Genomic DNA, 19,507 nt, shown 5'->3' on the forward strand with positions numbered 1-19,507 from the left:
GGGGGGAGGTTGTTTTAAGAACGCTTCTCGAAAGGACACGCTTGCTAAGACATGCTGACTAATTAAAAGCTGTAGTGGCTAATTGCTCTTCTTCTGAGTGTATGGAACATCCTGACAACAGTGGGACGGGGGGTTGATAAAAGGTACAACGGCGTTCGATTCATACAGTCATGAACACACTTTCTGCTCGGGTGTGTAGAATACGCAATCTAATACGAAAACGTAAGCGTTCAGTAGTTTTATGTTTGTTTTATTTAAAAGATTGTCAAAATGGTGTTTGATTGATTGATTGGTGATGTTACTTATTGCACTTAGCTAAACTGAACAATGTATGGTTTAGTTCTGAAAATTGTAGAACTTTTCTGGCTTTCATGAAATTAATTTGCGACGAAGCTGCGACGTACGTTGTCCTTGCGTTGTGTACGATTCGACCACGTGCGCTTTTGATTCTGCAAATAAAAGGATAAAAACAAGATTTTTATTTATTTATAGAGTTACGTATAAGAAGTTAAATTAATTTAATTGAAATCCAGTCAACCCAGTCTGCCAGAGAGCTGGACACCGCCAAAGTATTCATTCGCTCATCACACCAGTCACGAACGTTAACTCAGGCATATGGGAAAACGTAACGATTTAAACCATGCTCAAACAAACAGAATACGAAATGTATTGTTAAATTATGCTACGGATGTTTTTTTCTTATACAGCACGTGTCATTCCATTACTTGCAATTTGATAGCTTACAATTTATTATTATTATTTATTAAGTCAATCTAAATAATTATTCGTTTCTTCATAAAATCATTCATAGTTTTTTTTGTAACCCTGAAACAATAGATGAGCCGTTTTGTTCTAATCTCAACTGATGATACATAAAACCAGTATTAAAATATTTGGTTAATATGGCTTTTTAACGACAGATATACTCAAAATGCTGTCAAATAACTAAAAAAGTATTTTTTTTTTATTTATTATTTTATACTTCAAGAAAAAAAGAAAAACAAATTGCAACAAAGAGATAGAAATTAAATCGCTTTTAGCTGAATTATAGCTGTCCGAAATCGAATCCATGCCACCAAAAATGTAGCATATAATTTTGAAATATCATACATAAATAGAAAAAAATAGTTTGGCATGCACTGTAATTATACTTTGTCCTGTACCTACAACAGCGTTATAAAAAAGGACTAATTAATATTCAGCCGCCCTTTGTGTGCTTGCTGCTGTCTGTTCAAAGGAATGTCACCATGGTTACAGTTACCTAACACCGTTTTCTAGCATTAATTAATGGTAACACCCACCACCCTCCGCAACCCTAAAACAATGCCCTATCGCGGCGCGTACCACCGCCGAGAGCGAAATCGAAAAATCCGACGCAGCCGTACTTCCACTATTTAGCTGTCCTCCGCCCATCATCGCACATCATCACGAAACTCTCCCCTAGCACACGTTCATTCCATTTATCTTAATCGCCCCCTGTTGGGGTGGTTGTGTGCCATGTGCTGGGGCACTCTCTCGCTCGCCCTAGATTTCACTCATTAAGCGTCCATTCTACCAGGCGCCCAGAACGCACCAGCAGGCTACGGCCACGGATCCACCACGTCGATGGCAACCAAAAATTAAAGAGAGAACCAACGTGCGCGGTGTTGGCGGACGGTTGCGTACGGTCGGGTACCGATAACCGGCGACTGGGTGGGTGGTTGCAAGTCTCTATGCTTGTCTATGTACAAACCGTACAGCGTAAGGGGTTGGCTACGACGACGGGAGGGTGGAAGAGGAAATTGTTCTTCCCCAGTGACACAACACACACACACACACCGGGACGAGCTTTGCTGGGGGAAACGCAACCGTGCAGGATTCATTAGACGGTGTGTGAAAGGGATAGCGTGTTGTGGGTGAGCGAGACCGAAACAAGCGAACGGAAAAAAGGAGAATGTTGCCAGGCGCGTGTGCGTTGGCAGTCCTTTTAATTACTCACCACCCACCTCATCCCTTGCGCACCCCTTGCGCGGAACATCGTTTCGACCAGTAGGCGACGATGTTGCTAGACGGACATTCTCTCTCGTCAAACGGCAAACGTACAGCGAAGAGGAAGCATCAGACGATAAACGGGCTAGAAGAGGACAAATTCGTGGTCATAGTTTCCACATTTACCCGATAGAAAAAGGTATTTTTTATGAAACATTGCACAAGCACATGGCGTTGTAATGGATAGTCGCACCGTTTCCCACAATGCCTGACGTGGATCGATTCCTATCTCATCTATGCCATTCCGACGGTTGTACAGTGGCAGCCACCTAAAGACAGCTCATATTTTCACCTATCATCTGACTTTGAGGAACTCTGGACAGTTCTCTAAACCACTTATCGGAAACACTTTTTTCATCCATCGGTGCACCAGTGCATGAGGACACTCTTCAGCTTTGTTCCTGCAAAAAATCAGACCGATATCGTTTAAAATCTCCCAACACTATGCATAAATGTGATAAAAGGTATGAAAATTCCCCTGCAAGCCGGACAGTCTTCATTGCATAGCAAAATGACGTAGTTTTGTCAATATTAGCTTATATGATGCTAAAATCATTTGATATCACTTATTATTGGCCCATCGACTATTTTGGGTGGTCATCAGCGTATTATATGACCTAGTCCATGCGCTCTATGGCCTTAATTAGCCAAATATCGTTTCTGCAAGGTTCCAAAAAGAAGTAGGTAGTATAGTAATTTTAAAGAGAACGTTAATGTTTTTAAATAATTTTAGAGCTACTTAATCTTTTAGAAGTATCAGGAAGGAATAAGTAGTGAAAATTTACTGCCTAGCCTGCCATTTAAGCCCTAATTGCCTGAATGCCGTTGTTCATTAATTAGATATAATAAGTACTGCTCCGAATTGGTTGACCATTTTCGTTCCTGGCTTAGTTACTGAGCATGTTTGACCATGTTAATAACAAGAATAGTATCTCTCTTTAGCAAGGTAATGAATAAGGCTTTGTGCCATAAGCGCTCATACATCCCCATAACATTCTAAATGCCCTAACAAGTTCAACGGTTTTGAGCATGAATATTCCTTCTAGATATTAACAGAGAAATGCGACATTTTCAGCATCAAAACTAATGTTTATGCTTTATGCCAATTTATGCATCAAAAATTCTAAATCTAAAATAAGATTTTAAGAATTCCTGCGACCGTTTGCCTTAAACTTTGCACAAAATGTCACTTCCTTACTAGCGTAAAGCCTATCGTTATTTTTTTGTTCTTTATTTTTACAGAGACTTTGAAGCCTATCGTTATAAATTTGTTACACCACGATAGCTTTGACGCAGTCTTCTACCATTCTGTTTTGTTGTCCTATCCATCGATTATGTTCAAACGACAATAACGGATGCTTTTGAAGACTTCTCCCCATGGTTGTATCCGAATATTTCTTTCATATTCAATTGTTTGTCGTGTTTTACCTGTATTAATTAAGGTATTATGTAGAAAAGCTGACAAAACTGTCTCTATAACTTCATTCTTGATACTTCTACAAGGTCTAATAACTCTAAAATTATGAATAACAACAATACCTTTTTCAAAATTACGTTGATACTTAAATTGGTTCATCCGGATGGACGCAGATGACTACCCAAAATAGACGATATCAATATCAAATGAATAATGTACCATATTGGTCAATATTGGTCATTGCTACGGGGTCATTTCGTTGTCCATTAATTTCGCTGACTGCATTAATTTCATACCTTTTATCACATTTATGAATGGTTTTCCGAGACTTAAAAAGATATCAGTCTGATTTTTTGCTGGGACAAAGCTCAAGAGTGTCCTCAAAGACGTGTGGAGAAAGTTTTCCGATAAGTAGTCTAGGGAACTATCCATGATGCCGCCAAAGTCAGAGACAAAGGTGAAAAAATGAGGTGTCCGACATTAGGTGACCGCCAATGTATGTTCTTCTGTGAGTCAATCACTACTAACACCTCTACTGTAACACCAAATGGGACCAACACTACTCCACAGGATAGAGTTTTTATCACACTTCATTCACGTCGCTTACCCCTAAATCATGCTCCTACAGCCTCGTTCATCGTGGTCATCCTTGTCGTCGTCGTCGTCGTCGTCGCATCCGTTGTCGTTGCCACCGTCGTCGTGCTGGCCGCTTGGCGCTCTCCCTCCTCCTCGTCCTGCACTTCCGCCCCGACCGCGTGCTCGGTGGTGGTTCCGGTTGCCTTCGGTTCGAACACCAGCACCTTCATGCGTTCGGTCGCAATTTTGGCCGGCCGATTGCGCTGCGGCTGTTCGGCGTCCTCTCGGAACGGCTCGAAATCAAACGTGTCCAGCTGCTTGCAGTCCGTTTCCGGGTTCGTGCGGGAATCGGTACGCTTCATCAGATACACGGGCGACTGCTCAATGTGGTCCGAATTGCGACAAATAACGCTCGACAGCTTGGTGTTGTAAATTTGCTGCAATTGTGCTGCAAGCGCATCGCAAGCAAAACAGAAGAAAGTTTAGAACGAGCGTTCCTTTACCCTCGGTCCCACTACACAACCCGCACCTACCTTCGGTGAACCGTTGCGGCCCCCGCCGTCTCTCGTACCAGAACGAGTCGCCCTGCTTCAGCCGCAGAAACTGATCGCCGATCAGGCACGTCAGCAGCGGCCCGACGATCCCATCGCGCACCGGCGCTTCACTGAGCGCGCCCGAGTAAACGTCCACGTTGGCCGGCTCGCGGTAGATGCGCCTCATCTGCCGGTACGATTCCGGATCGACGATGCGCTCCAGCTCCTCCCAGCTGTCGGCCGGCGTCAGGTGGCAGTGCTTGCGCCAGCGCGGGTACGCCGGCAGCCCATGGTCCCGGCCGCGCTGTATGTTGAGCGACACCAGATCCAACCCGCACGGCTGGCCGTGCAGCAGATGCTCGTCCGCCTTCTCGAACAGCCGCTCGGTCAGCTCGGTGGAGAAGTACTGGTCGTACTTGGCCAGCGCCGTACCGATCGCACCGCCCAGCGCATTGTCCAGCCCGTCGCGCGCGTACAGCGAGTACGGGTTGAACAGCATCCGGTGCAGCTCGATGCCCGAGGCGGACGCGGCCGGGTTGCGCGTTTGCTTCATCAACCCAGGCAGCAGCGTGTGGGCGAAGCGGAACGCGGCCCCGGCAAACACGTTCGCGATCGACGCGTCCACCGTGGCGTTGTACGTGTCGCCGGCCCGGTCGCCACCGGCCGATGCGGGCAGCAGGCCCATCCGGCCGGCCGTCTCGTTGCCGACGATCACCGGCACAAACTCGGCGTACGTGATGTGCTGCATCTGGGCGGCCAGGATGCGGCGCGCCTCCTGGAACAGCCGCTCGTCGTCCCAGTGCGGGTTTGCGCGGGCCAGCCCGCGGGCAAGGCTGTTGTGGTGCCGGGCCCAGATCAGATGCATCGAGGTGAGATGCAGATTCTCGTTCGCCCGCGCATCGCCCGACTCGAAGCAGTACTTGCCGGCCGCATTCATCTCCTGCTCGTTGCACCCGTCGAGCGGATCGGTCGACACGGGCAGCAGATCGCGACCGTCCGGCGTGCGCAGCATACGCAGCTGGCCGCCGGCGCCCGTGCGCAGCGCGCCCATACGCTCGTCGTCCGAGCCGTACACGACCGAGCCGTCGATGAAGGCGGTCGCCTGGTTCAGCTGCTGCCGCGGACCGAAGTGACCGGTCGGGGCCGGCACCGAGCGCACAAAGTTCATGCAGGTCACGTTGTACTGGGTGTAGTACGGATCGCCCGGACCGAGCGGCACGGGAAAGCACTCGGGATGTTGCGGCTGCCCCGGATCGCAGCACTCGATCGAGCTTCCCGTCCACGCCCTGGTTCAGCGCGGTGGAGGTTATGTCGTGATCGAGAAACTGGCCCCACACCGCCAGCATCACGCTAAAGTTCGGATCGTTGTGGTACGATGGGCGATGGATTTCGAGCGACACCTGCCGGGCGCTGGGCAGTTCCGCCCCATCGACGGAGGCACGCGGTGCCGATATGCCATCGCCATAGTCCGGGTTGAGCTGGCGCCGGAACGGTATCATCGCGACGCCGTACTCGTACGGTCGCTCCCTTACTGTTGCACGTCCCGTTGGCCGTGCGATAGCGCGCGTTTAAGTCGCAGCGCGGTTGACGGTGCGCACGCGGCAAATCCATCGGTGGGCCGCGCCCGATCGAGCCCCGACGACGGATGTCCAGCCAGCGCACCAGTGCCTGCGTGGCACGATCCTCCACGAAGCCGACCTTCGCCGCCAGCCGGGCCGCTTTCGTTGCACCGACGGACTTTTGGTGGCGGAAGGAGGGCGAGTTAAGCGGGGGCGACGAGAGCGTCTCCTCCAGCAGCTCCTTATCGCCCAGCGCCTTCTCACCCTCCGCTATGGCGGCCGCCTTGGCATCGTCGCTAACCGCCGTACCGTTCCACTCGGGTGACGACTCATCTGCAATGGTGGACATCGTTGTCCGATCGATCCGACGTTAGCTCATTGACATTGTAAGTTCCCCCCCCCTCCCTCGTCACCCTCCTGCTTTCTTAACGGTACTTACCGACCAGCGGGAAACTAATGAGATTTAAGAGCTCAGGAAAATCCGCCGCCGTCGTGTTCGCTCCATCCAGCGGTGGTTGCGTTGCATCGCCGAATATGATGTAACTAATGCTGATCACGATCGCCAGCGCAAATGCACCCCTACCATCCAGGACCAGGAGAAAGTTGAGTTCCGAATATGAGTAAATGCCTCGTCGCACCCAGTGGCCCAAACTTACAGTATTGCGGAACAGATCCAGCACTGGAACGTTCGGACCTGGCGCTCCCGAACACTTTCGTGTGACTTCAGATGATGCACGGCGGTCCCGGAGGGTCCCGACGCCAGCGGAAGCGGACCGGAAAGGTCCGACGTTAGTGGCGTTCGTTCGTCAACCATGACCATCTAGAATAGCCTGCAGATGAGAAAGGGGGGGCACATTTAGCAAACACTGTTACAAAACGCACCACTTCGCGTAAGTCTATGCGTAAAACTCCCCCCGCTCGCAGAGGATAACGAGACACTTGCCACGCGGTTTTTCTTTGCGCTAGACGGACTATTGCACGGCTAAACCTCTCTAGATGTGAACTTTTGGGAAATGGCCACTACCACGGGAGAGCTCCTACCTCGACCGCGATCGCACACGGACTAATTGAACTATCACCATTACATCTAATAAACCGGTCTTTGGCCGCACCGCCGTGTAGCAGAAGCCGCAACCATCGCCAGCGTGTTGTCATTTGATACAACGGTTGCATTCCAACCGGCGCGAGCACCTTGCCTACCGTACCCGTACTCGTCCGACACAGTGACTAACGTTCACAGGCCTTACTAAGGTTTCACGCGCCGTCCAGTTGCAACACGCCGGGCATAACTCCTCCGAGCCGCAAAGGAACGGAAGCGATCCATAACTTCTAAGAAAGTTATAGACAGCGAGAGGGAAACAGAGCGAATGAGAGGAAACGTTCGAACTACTTCCGAATGAGTGAAAAGGGAAAACTCGACGGTGAGTGCGGGTGCCTACGGTGCCGGTACCGTACCGTAGTTTGGTGTATTATCCTCTCAATGTGTACACATCATTTTCGACACGATGGACGTGGACATCATGTTTTTTGGGATGATTTCGATGATGAATACGTAGATGTGTCGACGACCAGTCCAGTCCAGCGCATAGACACACTTGAAGGGTTTCAGCCCAAAATAAAATGGGGGAGATCTGGATTCGGAAAGAGATCAGACCGTAGGACGAAGGTAACTTTCAACTGTGCCGTTCCAGTCAATCTGCTTCTGGTCAATCTGGGTGGGAAAAACAACTTGTTTTCAACGTTTTTCTTTTGGGTAAGGAAGCATGTGCCATCATGTGTGGTTTTAAATTCAAATATTGCTGGCTGCGTGCTGGATAGCGTGGTAGCGCACGGCCGCAGCCAAATTGCGATTGCTCATGATGGCGCTTGCCTTTCATTAGCGCTGAAAATCCTTCTTGCTTATGTTTCAATGCATTAATGATAAATGGCTGAATTCATATAATTCTGTTCTAAAGGAAAATAATTATATTTAAAAAAAACGTGTTAAAATCCATTTAACACATGCCATGCAGAAATTTGCACAACACTGTATCACACTCACCGACTATTCCAGTACCCAGCACAGGGGCTGTAAACGCAACTCCCTTGTATAATCGGTGTGGCCAGATTATTTTGACCGTTTTCGGTAGGAGACCAAAATTGTATCTGTAGTTTTCGTTAGATTTTAAAACACGAAACTCAGTTCAAAAGAAGTGTTAAGCGGGGGTTAGGGGGTGAGGGGTGGTTGCTTATATGCAAAACGGAAGTTCCATCTCACCAGCAAATGCATCTTTTATCTATTTCAAGGAGATGGATTAGATTTGGTTCAGCTCGTAACACGAATGCAGGTCTTTCTGAAGTGTCGATCTGAAAAGAGTACTAGGCGTGCCACAAATCCACTAAACGACCACTAAACGGCTTCTAAACGACACAAGCACTCTACCTAAACGGAATATGAAAGACTTCGTTTAGCAGACGACAAACGACTCATTCGTTCTTAAAAATAGCAAAGAGCTGGTGGCGCTATCTGCTGGTGAGATACCCCAACTAGCTGAGCTTCATCGCTTGAGAGCTTTCCTCTGTACTGTTGTATGGTTTCGCATTGAAGTTATGCATCGCTAGAACTAGAACGGCGATACGATTGTTTAAATACTAAACTCCAACCGAAACCACCAGTACTGAAGTGAGATTTGAGTAATGGTCGTTGGTGTTGATACCTACGTATCGGTTTCACGATGTGTTATCAATCGATTTTCACACGACTATTTAGAATGGCAATTTCGAATGAAATTGCGCTATGCAGCTATTTCGATTGAAATTGCGAATATTTGGATGAGCAATATAATTATGAGTTGTAATACGCCATCTATTGATCAAATCCTACATAATTATTTTGATCGACCAAATCTTTTTATCATATAAAATTTTAACAGCACGGCCGATTAATTGGAACTGACGAAACACAGACACGGGCCTTAGTTTTCACAGTTAAACTTCTTGTATTGGTCGCTTGTGATTTCAATATATTCATATGGAGTTCAACGTATAAAATGAATGGATAAATGATTTTATGGTTTCACAATTAGCATTATAAAAAATGTTATTTTCGGTAGGAAAAATAAAAAATCGATAGGAATACAGACAGATCGGTTTTTCTGGTCACTCTGTTTATACCGGTTGTGCTGTCATCGCGGCGTGTGAAAACAGTTGCAAAAAAGCGCGAGGACGGCCCGTACCATACGCGAAACTTATGCTGTGAAACTGTGAAAGGAAGCGTTTGCGTGCAGGCAGTTAGGAAGACAAACCGTTTTTCTTTACAATCGTACAGCAGTATGGATCGCACGTTTTCGTTTGGCGGTGGCCCGATCAAGAATAGTACCATGTCCCGGTCGCGACAATCGCTCGGCGGCTCACTGTTTTCGGGCGGTGCACGATCAACCAACACAAGCACGTTTGCACGCCAAGGCTCGGGGTAGGTTGTTTACCCGTGGGGGGTTAAGTTGTTGCGAGATTTCCAACTAATGCGCCTCCGTTGACCCGCTCCTTCCCTCCCTCTCCCTGTAGCCGTTACAGCTTATCGTCCCGGTCGAACGTGTCCACGCTACGCGTGGTCGCCAAATCGGAGTACAACATACTCGAATCGTACGGCTTTTCGCTGCCGGTGCAGGTGACCGAGGTGCTTACGTTCAACGAGCGCAGCATCAACGTGTCGGTAAACTACGGCCAGAATGGTTGGGCATGGTTGGTTCAAGGCCGCCGGCTGTTCGTGTGGCAGTATCGGGACAATGCGGGCCAAAAGTCAGCGGGCAGCGGGTTTGGCGGGGAGCCCTTCGCTACCCCGAGGCGCCCGTACGCCGGCCAGTGCCGTCAGCTCACCCTGCCCCACTGTGATATCGGCCACAAGGCAACGCTGGTGGCGGTGTTTGTGAACGAGGGCCAACAGATGGCTTCCTGTCTGGCCGTGTCGCCGGCCGGCGACGTGCGCTACTGGCAATCGATCGCTCACGACGGATCGTCCATCGACGAGTGCAACATTCTGGAAGGGCAAGAGTTCGAGCAGCTGGTCGGGCTCGGTGGGCAGGAGTTTGTGCTTGCCACGACCACGTGCAGCTTGATGCGGCTGAATGTGCATCTGCAGAACGGCCGGTACGTGATAGTGCCACGGCTGATCAAGCCACCATCGGGCTTTTTCGGCGGCATCGGCAAAAGGTTCGCGTCCATCATAATCGGAATGAATAGCGGTCAGGATAGGGAAAATGTGAGTAGTTTTAAGGGTGTGTACTGGACCCATTATCCATCTCATACATTGCTTCTCTCTCCCTCTCTCGTTTTGTGCAGAAACTGGTGAAAATGAGTTGCGAAAAAATCTCCCACAATCCCACCGAATGGCACGTTACCGTGCTGGCTGACCGGTGGATTCAGCGGTGGGCAGTGCAACCACAGAACGGCATCGAGCGCTTCCTCAGCGAGGACGCTGACATTATGAAGAAAATGCGCGACTTTTTCCACCAAAAGCTTTGGAGCACGCGGGACGCGTCGGAGATTGAGCTGTGGGCCCTGGACATGCAGCCGACCGATCGGGGCGTAATCATACTGGCCGCGGCCGTCAATCAGCAACGTTCCCAGCAGGTGTACTACGCGCTGATGACGGTAATCTACGAAGCGGACAGCACCTTCACCTTGAAGGACACCACCATCATGCGTTACAAAGGGTTTTACAGTGCGGAGCGTTTGGCGGAGCTGATCGATTTCCGGTTCATAGCGAATCGTAGCATTGCCTACGTGTACAACGATCGATGCATTTTCCCCGTTGCACTGAACGACGCCGGTGCGGGAAGCATCGCCTCCACTGTCGGTGGGTCTGGCGGTAGCGATGGCGGTAGCAGTCCCCCCACATCGGGCTCTGGAGATGACGTGGAAAAAATCGAATTTCACGCTCGGGAAGATATGATCCTGATGGGCAATTGCTTTCAAAACATGCCCCTATTCTTCTCCCGCCTTAACGGCATGGTAATCGTCACGCCGTCCGATTTCGATCCGAGCGATATGTTCAACTCGTCCGTTTCGTCCGACATGTTCAACCCGAACGGCTCTTCCATTGCGGACGCGACCGTATTTATGCAGCAGTCGATCTTTGCCCCCGCTACGACCAATGCGGGCAATTTGATCCTTTACGAGCTGGACCCGGAAGAGATCGCCAACACGGCAACCGATGGGCCGGACGAGCTGGACCCGGTGCACCAGCTGAAGGCGGCCTTCATCTATCACATCAAGCGCAACACGGTGGCGGCGGATGGGCTGATTGCCAGCATGCTTGAGCTGCCCGGCCAGCGCGAACTGGTGGACGGCGAGCTTGACCGGACGGTGCTGAAGATTGCGATCGACCTGGCGCAGGATACACCGGCGGCCGATCCGCGCTGGGAGGTTACCGACAAGCATGCGCTCGGTTCATCGACCTCGATGCAAATCATACAGCAGCTGCGGGAGAAGAATGTTGCCTACACGCAGTTCATCGAGTTTCTGCACAGCCGCAAGCTGTGGGACCGTTTAAATGCGGTCACTGGCAGCGCCGGAGCGGGAACGGAGGCAGGCAATGCGCGGCCAACCTCGCTGTGTCTGGCGGACATTGGCGAGAAGATAGTGGCCACGATTGGCATCAAATGTCTGCACAACAGTCACTCGCGCATCATCGACGAAGCGATCAATCTGGTGCTGCGGCAGTCGAACCGCACCGTACCGTTTCCGAACCTAACGCCGCAGGATCTGTTTTACGCCCAGACGAACCGCGTAGAGGAGCTGTTCAAGGTGCTGAGCGAGCTGGTAGATGGGTATGTGCAGCAGGAGCTGACCGCGCTACAAATTCAGTCGGCCCTGGTCGAGGTCAACACGATCGTGCTGACCGTGCTGCAGGAGGTGGTCAAGTATCGGGAATCGAAGGCGGGCACGTTCACCGTGCGCGAAGAGCTGCAGAAGCGCTACGAGCAGATACCTTGGACGGCAATGCCCGGCAAGCACGGTTTGCGGGACGTGCTGCTGCAGCTGATTAGCTGCACGCTGCGCCACGGTGTGAAGGGGACGGCCGAGCCGGAGTTTCGCATGAAGCATTTCAAGCACCTGACTGAACTGATCGACTATGTGCTGGATGGCCGCAAGACCTATCTGGAGAGTGTCCATGACGAGGAGAAGTATGCGGTGCTGCTGCAGCAGTACGAATCGCAGCGGAGCGATCTTATTTATCCATTGGGTAAGCTATCGCAAACAAAGCAGAGCAGCAAGGCCGTAAATTTTAATCTGGGATTTGCCGAGAGCAATTTGTTTTAAGATGGATAAGCCTCAATGGCTTATCACAAGTAAAAATACCACTTTGTTTTGATTACCATTTTCTTAGAATTCTAGCTATGACTAAGAATACAGTATCTAATCACTTTTTTCAAATCCAACTATCTCCCACACAGTGGAAGCGGAACAGTACGAGATGGCGGCCAAACTGGCGGAAAAGTATCTCGACTTCCAGACGCTGGTGGAAATATGCGACAAAACCAACAACCAGGAACGCCTGGACGAGTATATCGAGCGCTACAAAGAGCACGACTTTTCGCAGTTTGCCATCAGCTGGCACATGAACCAGAACAGGCAGGGCGACATACTGCTGCGCTTCAAAAACAACCAGTCCGCGTTGGCCCGGTTCCTGGTGGACCATCCGTCGATGGCCTGGATACAGCTGCTGTTCAACGGCGAGATTGCGCAGGCGGCCGACGTCCTGCTTTCGCTGGCCCAGCGCGAGAAGGAGCTGTTGGTGCGCAAACGAGCGATGCTTTGTCTGGGCAAGCTGTGCCTGCTGGCGGCGGAAGGCGACACGTTCCAGGGCCAGATCGATGCAATCAATGCGGAGCTGGAGCTGATCGATATACAGGAAAACATTCCATCGGAAATTTTGGAAATGTTCGGTTATGATACAAAGCACGCGAAGGTGCTAACGCCGGAGGAGATTGTTGATGTAAGTTGTCTTGCAACATAATGACCCCAGCGCTGTGTCTAATTGCAATTTTTCTCTCCCTCTCTTTTCTTATTGCCCTCCAGCTATACATTGCCGATGAGTACAGCAAATCGAGCGAGAAAGAGTTCCGCTACGCGCTCTCCCTGCTACCGTACGTGGAAGATCCGATCGAGGTGCGGCACCGGATTTGGTGTGCGGCCGTGCTGCGCGATTCGTGGGAGGAGTACAACAAAAATGCCCCCCTGGACAGTATGCAGAATATGCTGTTCTTCAGGCTGATCGACCTGTGCTACATCTCGGATGCGGGCGAGCTGGAAAACTTCCTGCCACCGTTGGAAAGCTTCCTGAACGCGCCGGAGCTGGGCGATCTAACGCAGAGCAAATCGTTCCAGTATCTAATGAAGCTGGGCTACGAGCACATCAACGAGTCGTACAGGAAGAAGTAAGCATTTTTCTCTCGCTGTCGGTTCGGGTATGTTTAAGGTACTTCTATTACTACTATTATTAGGTTGATAAAGTGTATTTGTATGCCACGGTATTGCAACTAAATAAAGCGTGTTCAATTAAACTGTTAAGGATTCAGTGATCGAGTTCAAGGCAGCATGCAATATATTGTTTTGGTCATATATCACACAAAATACTCATAAAAATATAGAGCAATAAAATATTATATTTACCGTAAGTTTTAGTGTGCATCGAAGAAAATAATAATTATAATATAATTTTGTGTATTATCTTCGTCTATGGCGCTACAACCGTTGTCGGTCGAGGGCTGCCTGTACATCTAGTAGGCTTGGCTTTCATTGCCTTTTGATTACCCATAGCAGGATAGTCCTACTTATAGGGGAACTGTGCATACGGGCCATGAACCCATGACGGGCCTTTTTGTATGTCATACATCAAATTTGGATAAAACATATGCAAAATACCTGATAATAAAAAATCAAAAATTCAAAATTATCTTGCACTCGATCACTATAAGACCCTTAAAATGAAAGACCAGAAGTTTGAGTTTGATTGTGAGACCGAATTGCTTCAAAATTTAAACCTCATTAGAACTTTTGTGGCAGAATCTGTGGTGTAATTTTGAGCGATGAAATGAAAGAAATAAGTAGCTTATTATTAGCTAAACATTAACCGTGAACCAAGCTTTAATAGTTGACTCAATGGTTTTTCTTTAAAAAGACAATGTTCCAGCAATATGACCCATTTAAAATGGAAGAACTTTCCGTTAATCGTAAAGTGTGTCCACTTGCACAAGTTATTAGATCCGTGGCGTTTTCGCCACCCCATTCGAAAGAATGAAGAGTGTACGCGAAGCGAAGAACATAAACAATACAAACACGCTGGCGGTATGGGGGCAGTAATGGGCGAAAGGGTTCTCTTGTTTCGGGTGCCCTTGTTTGCTAACCCTTTGGGGTGGGGAGGGATGGCGAGAGGGAAGCGGGTTGGTAAAGTGATACAAAGGCGGATTTATAAGGTTTGTTTTCAACCATTTTACAGCTATTTACATTTTATTTTCTTGCTTTGCTCTCATTTCGTAACAACGACGACAGGGGCATGACAGTCATAAAACGGGGGGAAATTCTTCTAATTATTATGTCTGTTTTTGTTTTAGTGTGCGTGTATGGTGTGTGTGTGTGTGTATGATCGATGCACCGTGTCTGTTGGTGCCATCAACTACCATTTACATACCGAATGGGTGGAAGGACAGAGGAAAGGAACGAGTACGGACGGTGTCATTATACCGCCGTTGAGATAGTTTATAAACATATTTTTTTGTTATGTATCGGCATTTGTAAAAGGTAAACTAATCTTCCCTACTTCTCTCTCTCTCTATCTCTCTCTTTCGTTTTTGTTGCAGATCTTAGTTAATGTTACTGTTTGTTTTCAACTCTTGATATAGCAACTAATATAGCTTTACATCAGCTTTTCCACTGACATCTCGTATCAGCAGCGTGTATCAGTGGCTAATGGGAGATACAATACACTGTACATATCTAGTTTCGTCACAGTTTTTCTACACACGAGCTTACTCAGACTCAGGGTGGTGAAGGGCACAAATGAAATGATTGTCCCCAAATGGCCACTAAGCGCCATCTACTGATTCTCCTCCATGAGAAGTGCGTGTGATCGATAGTTCCGTTGAATAATGGTGAGCGATGTACGGCCACCTCCACCAGTAGACCGCGCTGAAAACACTGCGTTAGTGTACATATTACCTTCGGGTTCCTAAAACATAAAACCGGCAACGGAAGGAAGCGAGGGAGGACTAAGGACTAAGAGGATTAACCCGAAAAGGAAGAACGGATAAGAAAACGGGGAAAAAGTTGTACAAAGCAGCGGGCCCGTGTATCGTGCAGCACTTACGAAGATGGTTTGCATTTCACTTGGCGCTGATGTGTCGTCCTTTAACCTTCGCACTATATTCGGGTTTGCAATTCTACATGTTGCCGCGCGATTCGCTATTGATGTACGTTTGCTTAATGGATTTTGCTATTCATGTTACATACAATCACACACGCACACGCACGCACACACACACATACACTCGGTCTTTAGGGCAACCGTACTCCATGGGCCACTATGTTGTCACTCAACCGTACCGTTGGATGCAAAATGAATCTGGGGAAGGAGTTAGAGGGGACGACACACTTTCCTTTGCACCATCCGGATATGCTCAGCTGAGAACATATTTCGAGCAAAATTTCGTTTTTTTTATGTTGGGTAAATGAAATCAACTTGTACAGAATTCCACACAACGCAAGCACTAGATGTTAGGCGAGCTATTGAGCTATTGCACGTACACCACCGCAGTACGGTATTGAACACACGGAACCTTTGCGGAAAACGCGCGTACATACTTTAACGGGCCGAAAGGGAACCGGTACAACTAACAAGCACTTACAGACGGAATACATCGCGGATGGATTCACTACCGGAAACGACGACACCCCATCAAGGAGCAGGTTCTACTTTCTCTTTCTCTCTCTTTGTTTCTACGCCCCTCTAGCGCTCTTCCCGCCCATGTGTTTCGCCTCGTTAAGCTCTCTGCGCTGGTCTCCGTGGTTGCTGTTTTGTTCTCCATACGTCACAATATTCTACATGGATACCAGCGCTACGTTGATTGACAAACCGGAACAACCACTGATATACACGACCGCGAAAACAAACCCATGTCTTGGGCACACACTGTACGGGTTTGCTCAACGGTTCATTAGCATTACCGGGGGTATGGAGGTTGCCGTAGCGGTGGCCGTGCCCGCCGGCATCCCGTAGCTGCCCGGGTTTACCAACGGTGTGCCGGAGGCGGATCCTTCGCCGCCCATCAGTCTCCGTTTGGCGATCGCCTTCTTGACGTACGCCGTAATGAGGGCCTGTATCTTGGCCGGATTGATTTCTCCCGAACGGCTGTGGCAGATCTGTGACGAGAAGGGCACAATTAGCACTTACAAATGGGGCAGAAACGGGAGGAAGGGGGGAGGTGACAACTATCACCACTTACCTTGGGGATAGACTTTCGCATAATCTCCTTGTATTCGTCCTTGTCGATACGCTTCTTGTTGAAGTGAGGCTTAAGGCAATGTTTCACCTCCTCCACGATTCGCTCCTGCCGTTGGAGCTTTTTGATGAGCTTTTTTGGAAAGAAAAGAAAATAGCACGACCACGTTAGTTACGCTCGGTTGCTAGGCTAGTGTGAGACTTGTCATTTGCTTTACCTTTTCCTTGACCTGCATGTCGACCGCGGAGTCAGGTATTTCATCCAGCATTTCCAGCGTCATTTTATGCGCTGTAAGAGAAAGGGGAACGGATCAGTACGGTTGCCCCGTTGCAAGACACCCAATTCTTCCATACTTACGTTTGTACATTTCGTCCACCGCAATGACCGATCGATGCTGGTAGCTTTTCCGCAGATCGCCGTACAGCGTTTTCGGATCGTTCCCGAACACCTTGCGCAGGTTGTCCACCGTCAGTGCGATCGTTTGCGTTTCCCCGTTGCCGTCGTGGCTCGGTGGTTCGAACATTTGCTCGTCACAATCGCTCGAGCGGGGCGAGTACGGCGAAATGTCACCATCGTTCAGCTCATCCTCGAACGGGACACCGCCGCTCGTGGTCGCACCGCCACTGGTCGTACCACCGCCGCTGGGCTGACCGCCGGCCGTCGCTGCGTTCGCTTTGCCTGCCGTACCGTGCGAGCGTGCCTCTCGACCACCGCCAGCCGCGAGCAGCTTCTTCGGCATCGATTTAATGATCGCCTTCATCGGTGACGGATGGTGCAGGTGGTGGTACGGATGGCTCGTGGTGGCCGTGCGCGCCGGGCTGCTGTTGAGCGCGTTCATCTTGTCGTACGGCGGCGAGTCGGGATGCAGATCCAGCACTCCATCGGAGCTGCCCGTCGGGTCCGGCTGTGCCATGGAGCGGTCCTGCCCCGAGCCCATCTGCCCATGGTGCCCGTGATGGTGTCCGTGGTGTGGATGGTGGGGATGATGATGGTGGTGGTGGTGGTGATGGTGCGGATGGTGACCCTGCGAGTGATGATGGTAGTCACCTTTCGCCTCTTTCTGCTGATCGTCCTGATGGTGGTGGGTATGGTGATCGAGAAAGCTGAGCGATGATATGCTGCCCATGTCGTGCCGGGAGATGGCGGTGCTCGGGGACGATTTCGTCGGCTCGAACGGATCGTACGAGTCGGGCGATTTGGGGGCCGGTTCCGGGGGCGTATTGGGGCCACGGTTGCTTTGGTCGGCCTCGTTCGCCTTCGCTTCCTCCTTGCCGGGCCGCTGCACCATCGACCGTTTGCCCTCCTCGTCGCTCAGCACGATCACCTCCCTCGGGCTGGAGATTATCTGCCCGCCGGGCGAACGCTCCAGATCAATGACCATCACCGGTTTGACGCCCGGATCGAGCTTCTTCTTCTTAGTCGCCGGCGGTTTCGGATCGGCTGATTGAAGCGCCGTTGACTGATGCTTATCCGCCTGCTGCTGCTGTTGCAGTTGCTTGGGATCATGCTCCTGTCCCTTCTTCTCCTGCTCCGATTGCGCTGGCTGCTGCTGCTTTATATTGTACTTCTCTTTCACGTCCTTCGTCTCCAGCTCGCGGCTGGCCGGGCTGGGACTGCTGTTCCGGCGAGGAGTGCGGCCGGATGCTGCCGCATCGGACGCACGCTCCTCTTTGGTAACGATCAGCTTGTCGCGCGTCTTTTCCCGCTTCGCCTTCTTCCGCTTGCTCTTCTTGTGCCGGTCGCCCCGCTCCTTGCCGCCCTTCTCGTTGTCGATGAAGCTGACGCTGACGAGTATGTTCTGGCCGGAGGCGAATATCTCCTTCGACTGGGCCACGTCGTGCTCGGGCGGGCAGATGCGCTCCTCGAGGATTTCCTTCTGCCGGCGCCGATCCTTTTTCGCCCGCTTGCGCTCCCGCTCGCGGGCCTTCTCCTTTTTGCGCTTGTCTTTCTTGCGCTTCTTGTGCTTCGGCACGGGCGGCGGCGCCAGCGACAGGGCCATCGACGAGTCCGTCATCTCGTCCACCGACCCCCGTTTGTCCTCGTCGGTGAGGTCCTCGTACGCTGGGCTGCCGTACGCTTCGCTCGCCCGCACCGTCCCGAAGCAGCTGCTGCCGGAGCTGATGTCGCTCAGCACGGACGAGAGGCTGCGGTCGCGGCTCACGCTGTGCCGGGAGTAGTCGTCGGTGCGGTACCGCTCGCGGGACGCCCGTTCCGCTGGTCGGTCGCGCGGCACCGACGGCAGTCGGTCGTCCGAGGGCGAGGGCCCTCCACGATATCGCCGCTCCTGCCCGCTGCCGTGGTATGGGGAGTACGCCGCCGGTTGACTGTGGCCGGTGTAGTCCCGGAATGGAATCGGTCCATTGTGTGCACCGCGCCTGCGGTACGGTTTCGCGGCACCGCGCTGATAGTAGTCTCCCCCTCTCGTACGCGAGTATCGCGTTATACGCATTGCGAATGCTGATGCTCTGTTGCTGCGTGTGCCGCACCTGACGCGCTCGGTGTGTCCGCAGGTTCCGCGGGGCGGGGGGAGGAGTGCACCTTCCGCAACCAGTGCCCGATGCAGCACGGTTTGTTTTGGGACGCGTTGCAAGCAACAATTTTGTCCCGAACTTTACGACACTTTTGAACAACTTTTTCGTTTTGCGACTCGATCTTGACAACTGCTTCTTGGTGTTCTTTCCACACCATTCTCTGCTTTGCTGTGCTCGTTTGACGTGTTTGTTTGGTCGGACTGGCTGAACCTTACAAAAGCAACCGGGTGAATTTGTTTTATTTTTGTTTCTAGTGAATATTTAATTATTGCGGAAATGTGTAAAAAACGATAACGTAAAAAAGCAATTCTTTGAATAAATAAATGTGATGGAAACGATGATGGCTCTGAAATCAGCTAGTTATTTCAGCATGTTTTGCAGCGAA

General features: G+C 50.4%; 3 protein-coding genes across 3 annotated transcripts; 1 reads left to right on the plus strand and 2 right to left on the minus strand.

The window, feature by feature from the left end:
- Positions 1–223: 223 nt before the first annotated feature.
- On the minus strand, positions 224–7,286 carry LOC120904851 (chorion peroxidase). Its single transcript, XM_040315275.1, is given in 8 exon segments — positions 224–449; positions 4,053–4,469; positions 4,555–5,845; positions 5,847–6,080; positions 6,082–6,446; positions 6,553–6,692; positions 6,770–6,943; positions 7,057–7,286. Coding segments are annotated over 6 exon segments (2,604 nt in total). The 5' UTR covers positions 6,934–6,943; positions 7,057–7,286; the 3' UTR covers positions 224–449; positions 4,053–4,059.
- A 1,993-nt stretch (positions 7,287–9,279) lies between these two features.
- Positions 9,280–13,671, plus strand: LOC120904846 (nuclear pore complex protein Nup133). Its single transcript, XM_040315265.1, has 5 exons — positions 9,280–9,564; positions 9,657–10,350; positions 10,431–12,336; positions 12,548–13,089; positions 13,173–13,671. The coding sequence occupies exons 1-5, from the start codon at positions 9,425–9,427 to the stop codon at positions 13,533–13,535; spliced, it is 3,645 nt and encodes a 1,214-aa protein (XP_040171199.1). The 5' UTR covers positions 9,280–9,424; the 3' UTR covers positions 13,536–13,671.
- An 899-nt stretch (positions 13,672–14,570) lies between these two features.
- Positions 14,571–19,298, minus strand: LOC120904861 (proton channel OtopLc-like). The gene is made up of 4 exons (XM_040315287.1): positions 16,949–19,298; positions 16,809–16,879; positions 16,595–16,723; positions 14,571–16,511 (listed from the first exon to the last, which is right to left on the minus strand). The coding sequence occupies exons 1-4, from the start codon at positions 19,038–19,040 to the stop codon at positions 16,296–16,298; spliced, it is 2,508 nt and encodes an 835-aa protein (XP_040171221.1). The 5' UTR covers positions 19,041–19,298; the 3' UTR covers positions 14,571–16,295.
- Positions 19,299–19,507: the final 209 nt, after the last annotated feature.

Source organism: Anopheles arabiensis, chromosome 2 (genome assembly GCF_016920715.1).
Source record: "Anopheles arabiensis isolate DONGOLA chromosome 2, AaraD3, whole genome shotgun sequence".
Taxonomy (NCBI): domain Eukaryota; kingdom Metazoa; phylum Arthropoda; class Insecta; order Diptera; family Culicidae; genus Anopheles; species Anopheles arabiensis.